Source organism: Saccopteryx bilineata, chromosome 4 (assembly GCF_036850765.1).
Source record: "Saccopteryx bilineata isolate mSacBil1 chromosome 4, mSacBil1_pri_phased_curated, whole genome shotgun sequence".
In the NCBI taxonomy this organism is placed as follows: domain Eukaryota; kingdom Metazoa; phylum Chordata; class Mammalia; order Chiroptera; family Emballonuridae; genus Saccopteryx; species Saccopteryx bilineata.
The window spans coordinates 143831031-143847070 of NC_089493.1; the positions used below are offsets into that span (position 1 = coordinate 143831031).

General features: G+C 38.4%; 2 protein-coding genes across 3 annotated transcripts in view; one reads left to right on the forward strand and one right to left on the reverse strand.

Moving 5' to 3' along the window:
- MPLKIP (M-phase specific PLK1 interacting protein) overlaps positions 1 to 16040 on the forward strand; it is a 146133-nt gene that overhangs the window by 48336 nt on the left and 81757 nt on the right. The window lies entirely within an intron of this gene.
- Positions 12031 to 16040, reverse strand: part of CDK13 (cyclin dependent kinase 13) — a 128996-nt gene continuing 124986 nt past the window's right edge. The window contains exon 14 of the mRNA XM_066272102.1: positions 12031 to 14967. Coding sequence (XP_066128199.1) covers positions 14117 to 14967 — 851 coding nt within the window. The 3' untranslated portion in view covers positions 12031 to 14116. The remainder of the gene's footprint in view (positions 14968 to 16040) is intronic.

The window sequence follows — 16040 nt, forward strand, 5'->3', positions numbered from 1 at the left end:
CTGATCGAGAATCAAACCCGAGACATCTAAATGACCGGCCAATGCTCTATCACTGAGCCAACCCAAAAGGGCCTGGAAGATTTTTATTTTTGAATATTCAAAAAAATTTTTTAAATTAATTTTAATGGAGTGACATTGATAAATCAGGGTACATATGTTCAGAGAAAACATCTCTAGGTTATTATGACATTTGATTATGCTGCATTCCCATCACCCACAGTCCAATTGTCTTCCGTCATCTTCTAACTGGTTTTCTTTGTGCCCCTCCCCTCCCCCAACCCCATCCATCTCCTCCCCCCCAACGCATAACCACCACACTCTTGTCCATGTCTCTGAGTCTCATTTTTATGTCCCACCTATGTATGGAATCATATAGTTCTTAGTTTTTTCTGATTTACTTATTTCACTCAGTATAATGTTATCAAGGTTCATCCATGTTGTTGTAAATGATCCGATGTCATCATTTCTTATGGCTGAGTAGTATTCCACAGTAAATATGTACCAAAGCTTTTTAATCCACTCGTCCACTGACAGACACTTGGGCTGTTTCCAAATCTTCACTACCATAAACAATGCTGCCATAAACATGGGGGTGCATTTCTTCTTTTCAAACAGTGCTATGGTGTTCTTGGAGTATATTCCTAAAAGTGGTATAGCTGGGTCAAAAGGCAGTTCAATTTTTAATTTTTTGAGGAATCTCCATACTGTTTTCCACAGTGGCTGCACCAGTCTGCATTCCCACCAGCAGTGCAGGAGGGTTCCCTTTTCTCCACATCCTCGCCAGCACTTATTCTATGTTGTTTTGTTGATGAGTGCCATTCTGACTGGTGTGAGATGATATCTCATTATGGTTTTAATTTGCATTTCTCTAATGATTAGTGATCTTGAGCATTTTTTCATATGCCTATTGGCCATCTGTATGTTCTCTTTGGAGAAGTGTCTATTCATTTCTTTTGCCCATTTTTGGATTGGATTGTTTGTCTTCCTGGTATTGAGTTTTACAAGTTCTTTATAAATTTTGGTTATTAACCTTTATCAGACGTATTCTCAAATATATTCTCCCATTGTGTAGTTTGTCTTTTTATTCTGTTCATATTGTCTTTAACTGTGCAAAAGCTTTTCAGTTTGATATAGTCCCATTTGTTTATCCTGTCTTTTATTTCACTTGCTCGTAGAGATAAATCGGCAAATATATTGCTGCGAGAGATGTCAGAGAGCTTACTGCCTGTTTTCTTCTAAGATGCTTATGGTTTATGGCTTACATTTAAGTCTTTTATACATTTTGAGTTGTTTATTTTTGTGAATGGTGTAAGTTGGTGGTCTAGTTTCATTTTCTGGCAAGTAGCTGTCCAATTTTCCCAACACCATTTGTTGAAGAGGCTGTCTTTACTGGAATGTATGCTCTTACCTCCTTTGTCAAATATCAGTTGTCCATGAAAGTGTGGGTTTATTTCTGGGTTCTCTGTTCTGTTCCATTGATCTATATGCCTGTTCTTGTGCCAGTACCAGGCTGTTTTGAGTACAATGGCCTTGTAGTATAACTTGATATCTGGAAGTGTGATACCTACCACTTTATTCTTCCTTTTTAAAATGGCTGAGGCTATTCGTGCTCTCTTTTGGTTCCATATAAGTTTTTGGAATGTGTTCTATATCTTTGAAGTAAGTCATTGGTATTTTAATCGGTATTGCATTGAATTTATAAATTGCTTTGGGTAATATAGACACTTTAATGATATTTATTCTTCCTAACCATGAGCACGGTACATGCTTCCACTTGTTTGTATCTTCCCTGATTTCTTTTATCAATGTTTTATTATTTTCCAACTACAAGTCTTTAATCTCCCTGGTTAAATTTATTCCTAGGTACTTTATTTTTTTGGTTGCGATGGTGAAGGGGATTGCTTCCTTAATTTCTCTTTCTGACAGTTCATTGTTAGTGTATAAAAATGCCTCTGATTTCTGAGTATTAATTTTATATCCTGCCACCTTGCTGAATTCATTTATCAGGTCCAGTAGTTTTTTGACTGAGTCTTTAGGGTTTTCTATATACAATATCATATCATTTGCAAATAATAAGTTTTACTTGTCCTTTTCCAATTTGGATGCCTTTTATTTCTTTTTCTTGTCTGATTGCTGTGGCTAGGACTTCCAGAACTATGTTGAAAAAGAGTGGTGAAAGGAGGCACCCCTGCCTTGTTCCTAATCTTAAGAGGATTGCTTTTAATTTTTGCCCATTGAGTATGATGTTGGCTGTGGGTTTGTCATAGATGGCCTTTATCCTGTTGAGGTTTGTTCCCTGTATTCCCACTTTGCTGAGAGTTTTGATCATGAATGGGTGTTGGATCTTATCAATGCTTTTTCTGCATCTATTGAAATTATCATGTGGTTTTTCTCCTTCCTTTTCTTTATGTGATGAATCACATTGATTGATCTGTGAATATTGTACCAGCCTTGCCTCCCAAGAATAAATCCCACTTAATCATGGTATATGATTTTTTTTATATATTGCTGGATCTGGTTGGCTAATATTTTGTTGAGGATTTTAGCATCTAAATTCATCAGGGATATTGGCCTATAATTTTCTTTCTTTGTGTTGTCTTTGCCTGGTTTTGAAATCAGAATTATACTCACCTCATAAAAGGAGCTTGGAATTCTTCCTTCCTCCTGAATTTTTTAGAAAAATTTGAGAAGGATAGGAGTTAGTTCTTCTTTGAATATGTGGTAGAATTCATTTTTGAAGCCATCAGGCCCAGGACTTTTCTTTCTTTCTTTTTTTTTTTTTGTGGCAGAGACAGAGAGAGGGACAGATAGAGACAGACAGACAGAAAGGGAGAGAGATGAGAAATATCAATTCTTCGTTGTGGTTCCTTAGTTGTTTATTGATTGATTTCTCATATGTGCCTTGACCACGGGCCTTCAGCAGACCGAGTAACCCCTTGCTCGAGCCAGCGACCTTGGACTTAAACTGGTGAGCTTTACTTAAACCAGATGAACCCACGTTCAAGCTGGTGACCTCGCAGTCTTGATCCTGGGTTCTCCACATCCCAGTTCAATGCCCTATCCACTGCGCCACTGCCTAGTCAGGCAGGACTTTTCTTTTTTGGGAGTTTTTTTTATAACTGTTCCAATCTCCTTTGTTGTAATTGGTCTGTTTATGTTTTCTGATTCTTCCAGGTTAATTTTTGGAAGATTATATGTTTGTCCATTTCATCTAGGTTGTCTAGTTTTTTGGCGTACAGTTCTTCATAGTATTTTCTTACAATATTTTGTATTTTTGTTGTGTCAGTTGCTATTTCTCCACTCTCGTTTCTAATTTTATTTATTTGAGTCCTCGCTATTTTTTTCTTGGTGAGTCTGGTTAAAGGTTCATCGATCTTGTTTACCTTTTCAAAGATCCAGCTCCTGGTTTCATTGATCCTCTGTATTGTTTCTTTAGCCTCTATGTCACTTATTTCTGCTCTGATCTTTATTTATTTCCTTCCTTCTACTACCTCTGGGCTTTACTTGCTGTTCTTTTTCTAGTTCTTTTAGATGCAGGGTCAAGTTGTTTATTGACCTTTTTCTAGCTTCTTAAGCTATGCCTGTAATGATATAAACTTCCCTCTCAGGACTGCTTTTGCTGTAGATTTTTTTTTTTTGCATTTTTCTGAAAGTGGAAACAGGGAGAGACAGTCAGACAGACTCCCGCATGCACCCGACCGGGATCCACCCAGCACGCCCACCATGGGGCGACGCTCTGCCCACCAGGGGGCGATGTTCTGCCCATCCTGGGCGTCGCCATGTTGTGACCAGAGCCACTCTAGCGCCTGAGGCAGAGGCCACAGAGCCATCCCCAGCGCCTGGGCCATATTTGCTCCAATGGAGCCTTGGCTGCGGGAGGGGAAGAGAGAGACAGAGAGGAAGGTGCGGCGGAGGGGTGAAGAAGCAAATGGGCGCTTCTCCTGTGTGCCTTGGCCGGGAATCGAACCCGGGTCCTCCGCACGCTAGGCCGACGCTCTACCGCTGAGCCAACTGGCCAGGGCCTGTAGATTTTTTTTTTTGAGTGAAGCATTCTGAGCCTTATATTCTATTTCTTTAAAAAATGTGACTTAAATTTCTTCTTCCATCAATCAGTCTTGAGTTGTATTTGTCTATTTTATTTAAGTTACCAAATTTATTAAAACAGTTATTAAGAGCATATACTGTCTGGTTCCCTCAATACAAAGCTTAAGAACAGGCAAAAACAATCAAAGGTGATAGAAGTTAGAATAGCTCCTCCAGGAGTAATTACTGAGGAGCAAGACCATACGGAGTGATAGGTTCATTCTCTATCTCTCTCTGGCTGGTGGTTACATATATACCATATAAACTGGATGGGAATAAACATACAAAAATTCATTACATGCCTTAATATTACTTTAACTTATATATGTTATGTTTAATTTTAAAATAAAAGTAAAAGTAAAGCTTAGCCTGTGATTTTGATGCCCACTCATGACTGAAACTTTTGTGTTCGGGCACAGCCTGGGAGCAGCAATCTGAGCACAGGATGACAACAACATATTCAAGACGAATGGTTCAGATGCTGAGAGACTCACACCACTTCCTTCTAGTAAATGTAGTGGTAGCTCATATCATCTCTTCCAATGGAAACAGAGAAATAGACCATTATCTGAACTGGAAAATAAATTTGTTTAAAAAAAGAAGAGATGAACTATATGTACTTTCGACAGCTCTGCACTATCACTTCTTTCAGGTGTTAAAACGGAACTGACAGAAGATAATGCAAATATTTTATATTCTGTGGAAAGCATCAATGATGAATATTGTTATTGGTTGACTGAAACCGATATCTTCCAACTTAAATTTTATTTTATTACAAAGACATTTTTCTGAGTTAAAATTAAAAATAAGCATCAATGATTATAAGCAAAATTCCCCCTTCACCACACCCACCCAGTCTTTCTCCAACAGCAAACACACATAAAGCAATTACTATACTATATACCAGGTGCTGTTACTTAATCCTCAAAACTTAGGTATTGTACACATCTAACGAACATAAAAACTGATGATCAAAGTTTTGATAACTTGCTTAAAGTTACACAGATTAATAAATAGTAAAACCAGGATTTGGACTGGTTTGTAAGCCTGCTTTTGAAAGCACTTTGATCAATAATCACCCACAACCAGTTTGAGTTTTCAAATTCTTTGAAATATTTAAAGCTAAATAGAAGCAGTCTATACACATTACAAATCAACAGAAGACCCCAAAATACATATTTTTTAAAAAGGAGAAAATGAAAATCAGTTTAGCAAAAGATTAGGAACAAAGCCAGGAAGGTACTATTTAAAAAAATATTTTTTTAAAGGCAAACAGAGCCTGACCTGTGGTGGCACAATGGATAAAGCATCAACCTGGAATGCTAAGGTTGCCGGTTCAAAACCTGGGGCTTGCCTGGTCAAGGCACACATGGGAGTTGAGGCTTTCTGCTTCTCCCCCCTTCTCTCTCTCCCTCTCTCTCTCATGTGCATGCACTTTCTGTCTCTCTAACAATCTTAAAAATTTTTTTTAATAAAAATAAAGGCAAACATAAAATAAAATGACAGAAACTCAAGTAATTCGAAACATAAAAAAATAAAGAAAAATTAAACTTGCATGGAAAAAAACGAAGTACTTATGACCTGGTATGTGCTGAATATAACACTGAATATATTAAGCAAAAAGGATTAGACATATAAGGAAAAATACATAATAGAGGCATAAGAATTTATTTTACATGTCTCACTGCTTGAGAGATAACAAAGGATATAGAGTATCTGGGCACTAGTATTTAATTGATAGTATTGATTTAATGGTTATATGAAAACTGTACCACCTGACTAGGTGGTGGCGCAGTGGATAGAGCGTCGAACTGCGATGCGGAGGACCCAGGTTCAAGACTCCGAGGTCGCCAGCTTGAGTGTGGGCTCAACTGGTTTGAGCAAAGCTCACTAGCTTGGACCCAAGGTAGCTGGCTTGAGCAAGGGGTTACTCTGTCTGCTGAAGGCCCACAGTCAAGGCACATATGAGAAAGCAATCAATGAACAACTAAGGTGTTGCAACGAAAAACTAATGATGGATGCTTCTCATCTCTCTCTGTTCCTGTCTGTCTGTCCCTAACTATCCCCCCCCCTCTGTCACTGTAAAAAACAAAACAAAAAAAAACTGTACCAAAGGACATACCCATCCTAGCACCCAGAAAATGTTTACAAAAATTGCTTAGCAACCTAAAAAGAAATCTTTAATAAATTCCCAAATGAACCTACATGTAATAGAAATTACAAGTTAATAACAAAAACACTAAAATAAAAAATTTAAATATACCAAACACCTTAATAATTCTTGGATCAACTGCAAACAAATTTGCAACCTCAAAATATCTAGAAAACAATAAAAATATATACAACATTCTTAATTAACCTATAGGATGGTGCCAAAGTAATAGAAAATTCGTAAACATTCAAATGGTCTTAGAATTGGAAGAAAAAGGAATGGACCAATTTAACTCAAGAGGTAGAAATAAATAAAGCAAAAAATAAATAAAGAAATAAAAGGATTCAAAATAACGCTAAAATAAATTAGAAATAAGTGATAGATTATTATTCCCTGATGGTGAAAAGAGTATGGAGGTGGAAGGGGGGAAATCCTATTTGTCTAATCAAGGAGAAAAGGGTATTTTAATAATAGATCATAAATGTATTTATTTATTTTTAATTATTTATTTATTTTGTATTTTTCTGAAGTTGGAAATGGGAAGACAGTCAGACAGACTCCCGCATGCACCCAACTGGGATCCACCAGGCATGCCCACCAGGGGGTGATGCTCTGCCCATCTGGGGCGTTGCTCTGTTGCGACCAGAGCCATTCTAGTGCCTGAGGCAGAGGCCATGGAGCCATCCTCAGTGCTCGGGTCAACTTTGCTCCAATGGAGCCTCGGCTGTGGGAGGGGAAGAGAGAGACAGACAGGAAGGAGAGGGGGAGAGGTGGAGAAGCAGATGGGTGCTTCTCCTGTGTGCCCTGGCCGGGAATCGAACCCGGGACTCCTGCACGCCAGGTCAACGCTCTACCACTGAGCCAACCGGCCAGGGCCTCATAAATGTATTTAAAACATTGAGATTAAGTGCAGCTATATGCTAAACACATTTTAAATATAAGGTAGACTATATGATGAACTTCCAGAACAAGGGAAACTACCAAGATTTACTCAAGAAACAGAACCTTGAACAGAATAAAAGGATACATGAGGAAATATAAAAATTGTGAATTACCTTCAAGAAAGAGGCAAGTGTATCTGGATATAAATAAAACAGCATAACTTCACTAAAAAGATAATTCTAATTACATTTAAACTACTATAAATCAAATAAAACATGAGTTTTTCAGTTTTCTCTGGAAAGCTATCAAAATTGCTATTGAAAGTCAGATTTATGTCTTATGAATGAATATAAATACAAAATCCTAAATGCGGGGTTAGTCAATAAAATGCTTTTCTTTTTTTTCTTTTTTTTCTTTTCTTAAGAGAAGTTGGGAGGTAGAGAGACAGATTCCCGCATGTGCCCAACCGGGCTCCACTTAGCATGCCCACTAGGGGGCGATGCTCTGCCCGTCTCAGGCTTTGCTCCTTTGCAACCCAGAGGCATTCTAGTACCTGAGGTGGAGGACATGGAGACATCCTCAGCACTGGGGCCAACTTGCTCCAATGGAGCCTTGGCTGTGGAAGGTGAGGAGGGCAGAAAGAGAAAGAGAACGAGAAAGGGAGGGAGAGGTGTGGAGAAGCAGATGGATGCTTCTGTGTGCCCTGGCCAGGGAATCAAACCCAGCACATCCACATGCTGGGTCGATGCTCTACTGCTGAGCAGGTTGGCCAGGGCCTGGAAACCTTTTTTTTTTTTTTTTTTTTAACAACGTATCAGAAATATAGTAAAGAAAATTTCAAACTTTTTTCTTTTTTTTTTTTTTTTTTTTTGTATTTTCTGAAGTTGGAAATGGAGAGGCAGTCAGACTCCCGCATGTGCCCGACCGGGATCCACCTGGCATGCCCACCATGGGGTGATGCTCTGCCCATCTGGAGCATCACTCTGTTGCAACCAGAGCCATTCTAGCACCTGAGGCGGAAGCCATGGAGCCATCCTCAGTGCCTGGGCCAACTTTCCTCCAATGGAGCCTTGGCTGCAGGAGGGGAAGAGAGAGAGAGGAAGGAGAGGGGGAGGGGTGGAGAAGCAGATGGACGCTTCTGTGTGCCCTGGCCGGGAATCGAACCCGGGACTCTTGCACACCAGGCCGACGCTGAGTCAACCGGCCAGGGCCAGAAAATTTCAAACTTTTAATGAGGAACATGCAAAAAAAATTCTATTATGTTTTAAGTGGAAAGACATCCTCTGCCCTGCCCAAGTAAATTAAACAATGTTTCCAGTTAAAATTCTAATAGGGTACTTGGGGAAAGTAATTAAAATGATTCTGACAGTCATATGGAAAAGTAGGCAGAAATAGAAAGTTTTGACAAGGGACAATTAAGTTGGTCCCACAACAAATACTGTGTCACCCACTGTTACAGAAATTGAAAGTGATGAAAATAGACTACAATGACAGATGCATAATTTAATAAAGTGTAGTAGTTGTAACCAGAAGTGAAAGATCAGGGGCGAACAATAACTGAAATCCCAGAAACAGACCCAAGTAAGAGAGATGGCACTTTATTTTTCAAGATTTTATTTATTGATTTTAGAGAGAGAAAAGAGGGAGGAAGCATCAACTCCTAGTGCTTCACCTACATGCCTTGATTAGGCATGCCTGGAGTTCCAAACCAGTGACCTCAGTGTTCCAGGTTGATGCTTTATCTTTGCACCACCACAAGTCGGGCTACAGAGATGGCATTTTAAAACTAGGGATAAAATGAATTATTTAACAAATGCTGTTGGCCTAAGTGTAAATTTGGATCATTACCTCACAACAATTAAAATATATATTAAGCCTGACCAGGCAGTGGCACAGTGGATAGAGAGTCGGATTGGGACACAGAGGACCCAGGTTCAAAACCCCGAGGTCGCTGGCTTGAGCAAGGGGTCACTTGGTCTGCTGTACCCCCCCCCACCATCAAGGCACATATAAGAAAACAATCAATGAACTAAGGTGATACAATGAAGAATTGATGCTTTTCATCTCTTTCCCTTCCTGTCTGTCTCTCTCTGTCACACTCACACACACACACACACACACACACACACACAAATCTATATATATTAAAAATCAATTCAAGAATGGATTAGAAGTAGAAAGCTAGAGAAGTAAAATAAAATTTGTATGAAAATCAATCTAAGAGCCTGACCAGGCGGTGGTGCAGTGGGTAGAGCGTTGGACTGGGATATGGAGGACGCAAGTTCGAGACCCCAAGGTCGCCAGCTTGAGTGCGGGCTCATCTGGTTTGAGCAAAGCTCACCAGCTTGGACCCAAGGTCACTGGCTTGAGCAAGTGGTTACTCCATCTGCTGTAGCCCCTTGGTCAAGGCACACATGAGAGCAATCAATGAACAACTAAGGTGTCATAATGAAAAACTAATGATTGATGCTTCTCATCTCTCCATTCCTGTCTGTCCCTATCTATACCTCTCTCTATTACTGTCTCTTTTAAAAAAAATCAATCTAAGAGAAAGCTTTTCCTAGAAACCATAAGGGGAGATGAATAGACTTTGATATATATAATTATTAAGTCTTCCTGTATCAAAATACATCCCTGGAATGTTTAAGATTCTAGTTTTAAAAGGGTGGCTCAATGTATAAAACATCCCATGGCACTGAGGTCTCAGGTTTGATCCCAGTCAGGGCACAAAGGAGAAGCAATCAATGAGCGCACAACTGAAAAAGGAACTAAGTGGAATGAGTTGATTTTCCTCTATTAAAACAATGGAAAAAACCCAAAAAACCATACCTTCCCTATACATAGGTCTTCAAAGCAACAGAGATAAACACCTAATAATTAGGCATATGAAGTTAATAAACAAAACACCTAACATAAAATAATGAATTTCATTTGTAATCTAAGAAATATGAATTAAAACAAGATGATTTACCACCTGGCAGACAAAATTTTTAAATATGACAAAGCTAAATGAAAAGGCGAAATAATAAGCATGTAAAACTGGCACACCATTCCTGAGAGCTATTTGAATGCAACCTTAGACCAGCAATTCCAAAGGAATTATGTATGGTTGCATGCATGTATGTATGCTTGCATGTATGCATGTGTGTGCACTTTCATATTTTTACTTGTAACAGAAAAGGTAAAAATATTTTGTGTTCAGCAATAAGAAATTGTTAAATTATGGTTTGTCCATAAAGGAATAATTTCAAACCATTAAAAAGAGGGTCGAATTATGACATAGAAGGATGTTCACAATGTACTATGAAAAAACCTAATTAAAGTATAATCCTTTAAGAAAAATCAAATATATATTCACATACATCTATCAGAAGGCAAAATATTTCTCTTATTTTCATTTTTTTAAGAGGAGGGAAGATAGATTCCCACATGCACCCCCACTGGGATCCACCCGGCAACCCCTGTTGAACCCAATGCTTGAATCAACCCAGCAGCTATCTTCAGCACCCAGGGCAAAGCTCGAACCAGTCAAGCCCCAGGCTGCGAAAGGGAAAAAGGGAGAGAAGGGGGCGAGCAGAGAGAACCAGATGGTTGTTTCTCACGTGTCCTAAAACTGGGATAGAATCCAGGTCTGCACGCTGGGTGCAATGCTCTATCCTCTGAACTAACCAGCCAGGGCCTAAATATATTTATTAAAGGCAAAATATTAATGGTAGTTATCTCTGGTGTGTTTCTATGTTTGCCTTTTTCTTTTTTTTCTGTGTAAAAACATTTCTTTGTACTAATATTTAGAATACAAGAACTAAAGAAAAAAGACAGAACTCTAATATGTACAAAATTTTAGAAATTCATTTTTTTTAAATTTTTTTATTGATTTTAGTGAGAGAGGAAGGGAGAGAGATAGACAGGAACATTGAACTGTTCCCGTATGTGCCCTGACTGGGGAACAAACCAGCAACCTCTGCGCTTCGGGACCATGCTCCAACCAACCCAGCTACCCAGCCAGAGCAAAAAAGACATTCACATTCTCAGGTACAAAATACCACTAGCTTTTCCAGACACTTTTTAAATCATCTTGTTTACTGTCGCCAACTAAAAGCATGACTTAATGTCTTCCATGTTTATTGGAAGAACAGTACCTAGCACTTGGCAGGCACAGAATATATGACTGACAGAATGAAGCTCTGAATCACAGCTAACACATTATCTTAATTTACATTCCATAAACTATTTAAATTAATAAACCCCTTAAAATTAGTCTTTTAAAATTACATGGTTGAGTGCAACTCTCCAACACATAATGGATTAAAGACAGGAAACATAATGAGGTGCATGCAGAAAAACTTGCTGTGTCAGGAAATACACAAAGGAATTTCACATGGGAGACAAATTATTTTCTTCTTTTGGTAGATCAATCTTTTCTTCATCTTATTTGCAATCTGACTTACCATTTCTTTTCCCCATAAAACTGAAGCAGTATTTTATGTTCCTAAGATTTTACACAAGAACACCCAGTGACTACTGCAATTACTATAACCTAATTAGAAATTTCCCAACACTGTTCTTTTTATTAGTCAAAATTCACTAAAACATTAAATGATATGGAACAATGCATTTTTACTACATTTCATTGATTTTTAAGACACATTCTTTTGCATAACATCTCTGAATTTGGGGAGTATCTTTAAATTGATGCATCTTATTTAGAATTATGTTGTGATTTAACTAGCAACATTATATCTAAGTGGTGCATAAAATAATGGTATATCTCTCAATCAATGCTGTCTTAGGGTAATATTAGAAGCTGCAGTTCAAATTTTCAAGTAAAAATTTCCCTATCCTCCCAGCCAATCTCGCAACACAAATATATAATTGAAATGTTCAATTAGAAAAACTATCCAAACGCAGTTCAATTTTATATAAAATATTTAATTTTTAAAACACAAGCTATTCATGTCACATAAATATCTTCAATTTTATGTTAGCTACTATGGTCAGCAGAATTAACAAGTGTGACTATTAAGAATAACTTAGATACTGTCACTTATAGGAAAGTCTAAAGCTCTAAGACTCACCACATTAAAATTTCAGATACTTGAATATTGTAGCTATTTTGAAAAATTTCAAAATATTTCTTCACTTCCTGCAATGTAGTTTCATTTTAAGTTGTTAGTACTTGATATCCAAATTAAAGCAAAATAAATTTTTTCATTCATTTCTCCCCAACAACAAAAATTCCATCAAAAAGTAAAATGGTCAAGTGACATTTTATAGCAGTAAACTGGTAAATTATCCACTTAAAAATATTCTTACTCTCACCAAGCTAGAATGCTTCCCATATACTATTTTAAACAAAGGTTCACAAGTCAAATAGAGAGCACAGGGTAAAAAAGACTGACTTTAGAACTGGAGCAATTTCCATTCTGTAACAGTTTTTCAATTTAAGATTCCAATAAAAAGTTACCAGGAGAGAAGAGTTAAAACAAAACAAAATGGTTAACTGGTACATCTCTCATTTCCAGAGTCTACTTTTCCATTCAGTGATATGGAAACATTGATTATTTACCTTGGGTTCCTTTCTAGAATTATAATAATTATCTGCGTGAGTGTGCACAAAAAGTTAGACTTGACACCATTACAGCTTAAATAAGGATTTGTCCATCATTATTTGTTGCTTTTAATTTTAAAGAAATGTTGAAATAAAATGAACTTGTTCTGGATAAGAGGTTTTCTCTCACTTTTTCTTTGCTCAATAAATTTAATCGAGGCAATGTTTCTAGCTAACAACAGTTAAATTTTTCTTACAATGGCAATTGTATAACTTAAAATACGGTGTTTGCCACTCCTCCCTCATGAATAATAGAATTATGCAAATTATGTCATGCCTTGCTTCTATGCCGCTGCCCTTCAATTACCCCTGGCAAAAGGAAACAGGAACAATATGGAAGCCTGAAAGAAAATGATGCTCTGAAATTCTCATTAAGCTATTACTTTCAACCACTTAAATGACAAAACTTTTTAGAACTTATCGGGAATAACAAAGTACTGATTGCAGTCCCTTTCTTTACTCTCACACCCTTTTCAAGGAAAGGTGGTAGTGGAAGGTAACACAGCCCAAATACAGGCAGAAAAGGAGAATGTGTGATAGGTAGAGAGAATGGATCTAACAGGAACTGAATAGGCAGACCCTAAACACCCAAAAGCTCCCTTTCTTTTCAACACAATGTACTGATTCCCTTTAGAAGACAAATGGGTATAAAGATTAACTACCTTTTCAGACCTTATGCTTACCTGTTAAGGCACTTACTTACCCCCCCCCCCCCCCCAGTTTTCTTATAAAACCCACTATTTCATTTGAATGCATTTTGCTAGGTTATGATAACCTGCCAAATAAAACAAAAATAACATTGACCATTTTTTTTATAAAACTGTTGCATCAAGAGAAAGGTTGTGTTTTATTTTCTGAAATGAGCACAAGTACACCTTTCACAATAACACTGAAAGCAGGTGCAAAAACTGACAGTGACCTTTGACTAAAGATAGCTTTGTAAAAAGAAAAATACCAAATAAATCAGTGCCCTTTCTGATTGTTGTAAAACTGGAGAAGGGAGGGGTTGTTTGTTACATAAAAGTTGGTCCAAACTTACAAAAAAAAGCACAAATGTGCATAGTTCAGATCTGCAAGAGGGCCATAAAAGACTTTTATGTCCCTAATATTAGCATTCACTTAAAACTGCAGGAATACAAAATAAAATCATTAACTAGAATTTGTGAAGATGTACAATCAATAGATCTAGTTTTTAGAACAGCATGAATTTAAGCAAAGGTTTTTTGTTTTTTTTTTGGTCTTTTTTAAACTATTGTATGCAAGACCCTTTCCACATAAAAATAAAGCTGTTGTTGAATTAATATTATTCAAGTCTCTTGGATTGCTGCCTTAAATTGCAGCTAGAAAAGTCTTTCCAGATAAAAATGATGTGCCTGAGGAAAAACTGATACTCAATATGGCAGCCCTCTGCCTCGACCTCTGCCAGCTGATGTGCTGATGTGTCCCCTGTATCCTTGTGAATAGCCAGGTCCTTGGGCAGGAGAAGTCCAGGTCTGCCCATGCATGAGGCTGGGGCCACCTGGGTTTTCCTGTAAGGTACCACCATAATTATAGTTGTGCATCTTTGCTGGCAAAGGATGAGTACTCTCTGGCCCTGTGGAAGGGTCACTGCTGTTTGCCAGGACTGCAATGGGGCCATGGCTATACTCAAATCTATGGTCCTTGTCTCCACTAAACAGCATGGGACCAGTATTGAGGTAAATGTCTCCATATCCAGCTACTGAACTAGGAAATGACTCCGAAAAGGCAGAAGGCTGAGGTGGACCACCAGAATGAGATGAAGTAGTACTGTAGTTATCCAGAGACTGAATATCTGAGTTTCCAATGAAGCTACGTTGTTCCAATGGTAGAGCAGAGCTACCTCCCAGACCATCATTACTAACATAAGGAGCAGAAGAGAAAGAAGAGGATCCAAAATTGTCCTTGTAGTCTGAAGTGGATACATAAGTGTCTCCTGCCTGGTAATCAATACCACCTTCTCTTTTGGGATCATCCTGGGGCTGATGCTGAGCAAGTAGCTGTAGCAGGGCTGCTTTCACTCCAGCATGAGGGTCAGTTAACGAAGAACTAGTGGTGGGTCCGTGCTGGTTTTCTGTCCGGTAATCCAGATCTTCTTCAGTGACTGGTGGTGGTTCTGGTGGTTCAGGAGGTCGTTGATCAGGAGGCAGAATACGAGGCCGGTCTGGTTCTGGTGTGAGCTCTAATGTCCTAATGTCTTGGTGCTGGATGAGGTCATCTTGTCCTAAGTGAAAAAAACAAAAACAAAAACAAGAGTCAAAGTTTACTATTGAAAACCTAATGTTCAAAAGTTAATTCTTCCTATGGATGATCCTAAAGTGCATTAGTTACATCTCAGCACATTTCTACCCGCTCCCCCTAAAAAGAAAAGAAAAATTAAATAGAAAGGAAAAAGGTATGTAAGTACTAATATTGCCTGCTGCTATTTAAGTCTATGATGACTAAAATTGTATTATATTTGACTTTTTCAAAGGTATCTGTGGGAGACAGGCTGTAAGCTGATAAAGTCCTTATAACCTAGGGCTCAGTTTAAGACTAAACTCTTTCACACACCCTTTTAAGATTAAGATCTTCCCACACCCTTGACAATATTGCATGGTGGTGGTAGGGGGTGCATTCTTATGAGGATTCCCGTTTATGCCTCAGATGTGTGACTTTGTATCAGAGACTTTCTTATTTGATTATGGCTCTGCACTATATAATAAAGCAGACCGGGGGCTTTGCTTTTGCTCTTGCAAGCTAAAGGCAATGCAAGAGACCTCCCGATCCCATCCTTTTTCTCTCTGAGTTTATTTCTTCATTCCATACCGTTCTTACTCAAGAACTGGACAATTACTATCTGTGCAGGTATGTGGCAGGTATCTCATATACGCCTGTTTATTGCTTGAAGAACAAAAGCTACTGTATATGCAAAATGTCTGCCTTGGTCAATCATCCTGTTGTAGTTGGAATAAAATTTTTTTCTTCTTCTTTTCCAAGTGAGAGGAGGGGAGACAGAAAGACAGACTCCCACATGCACCCAGACCAGAATGCACCTGGTAATCTTCATCTGTGGCAGATGCTCTGCCCATTTGGGGCCACATTCACAATCAAGCTATTTTTATAGTGCCTGAGGTGGAAACTCCACGGAGCCATCCTCAGCACCCAGGACAATGCATTCAAACCAACTGAGCCATGGCTGTGGGAGAGGGAGAGTGGGGGAATGTAGGGGGTGGAGTGGGGGAGGAAGAGAATGAGAGCAAGAGAGAGGGGGAAGAGGTAGATAAGCAGTGGTCAGGTTGCTTCTCCTGTGTTCCC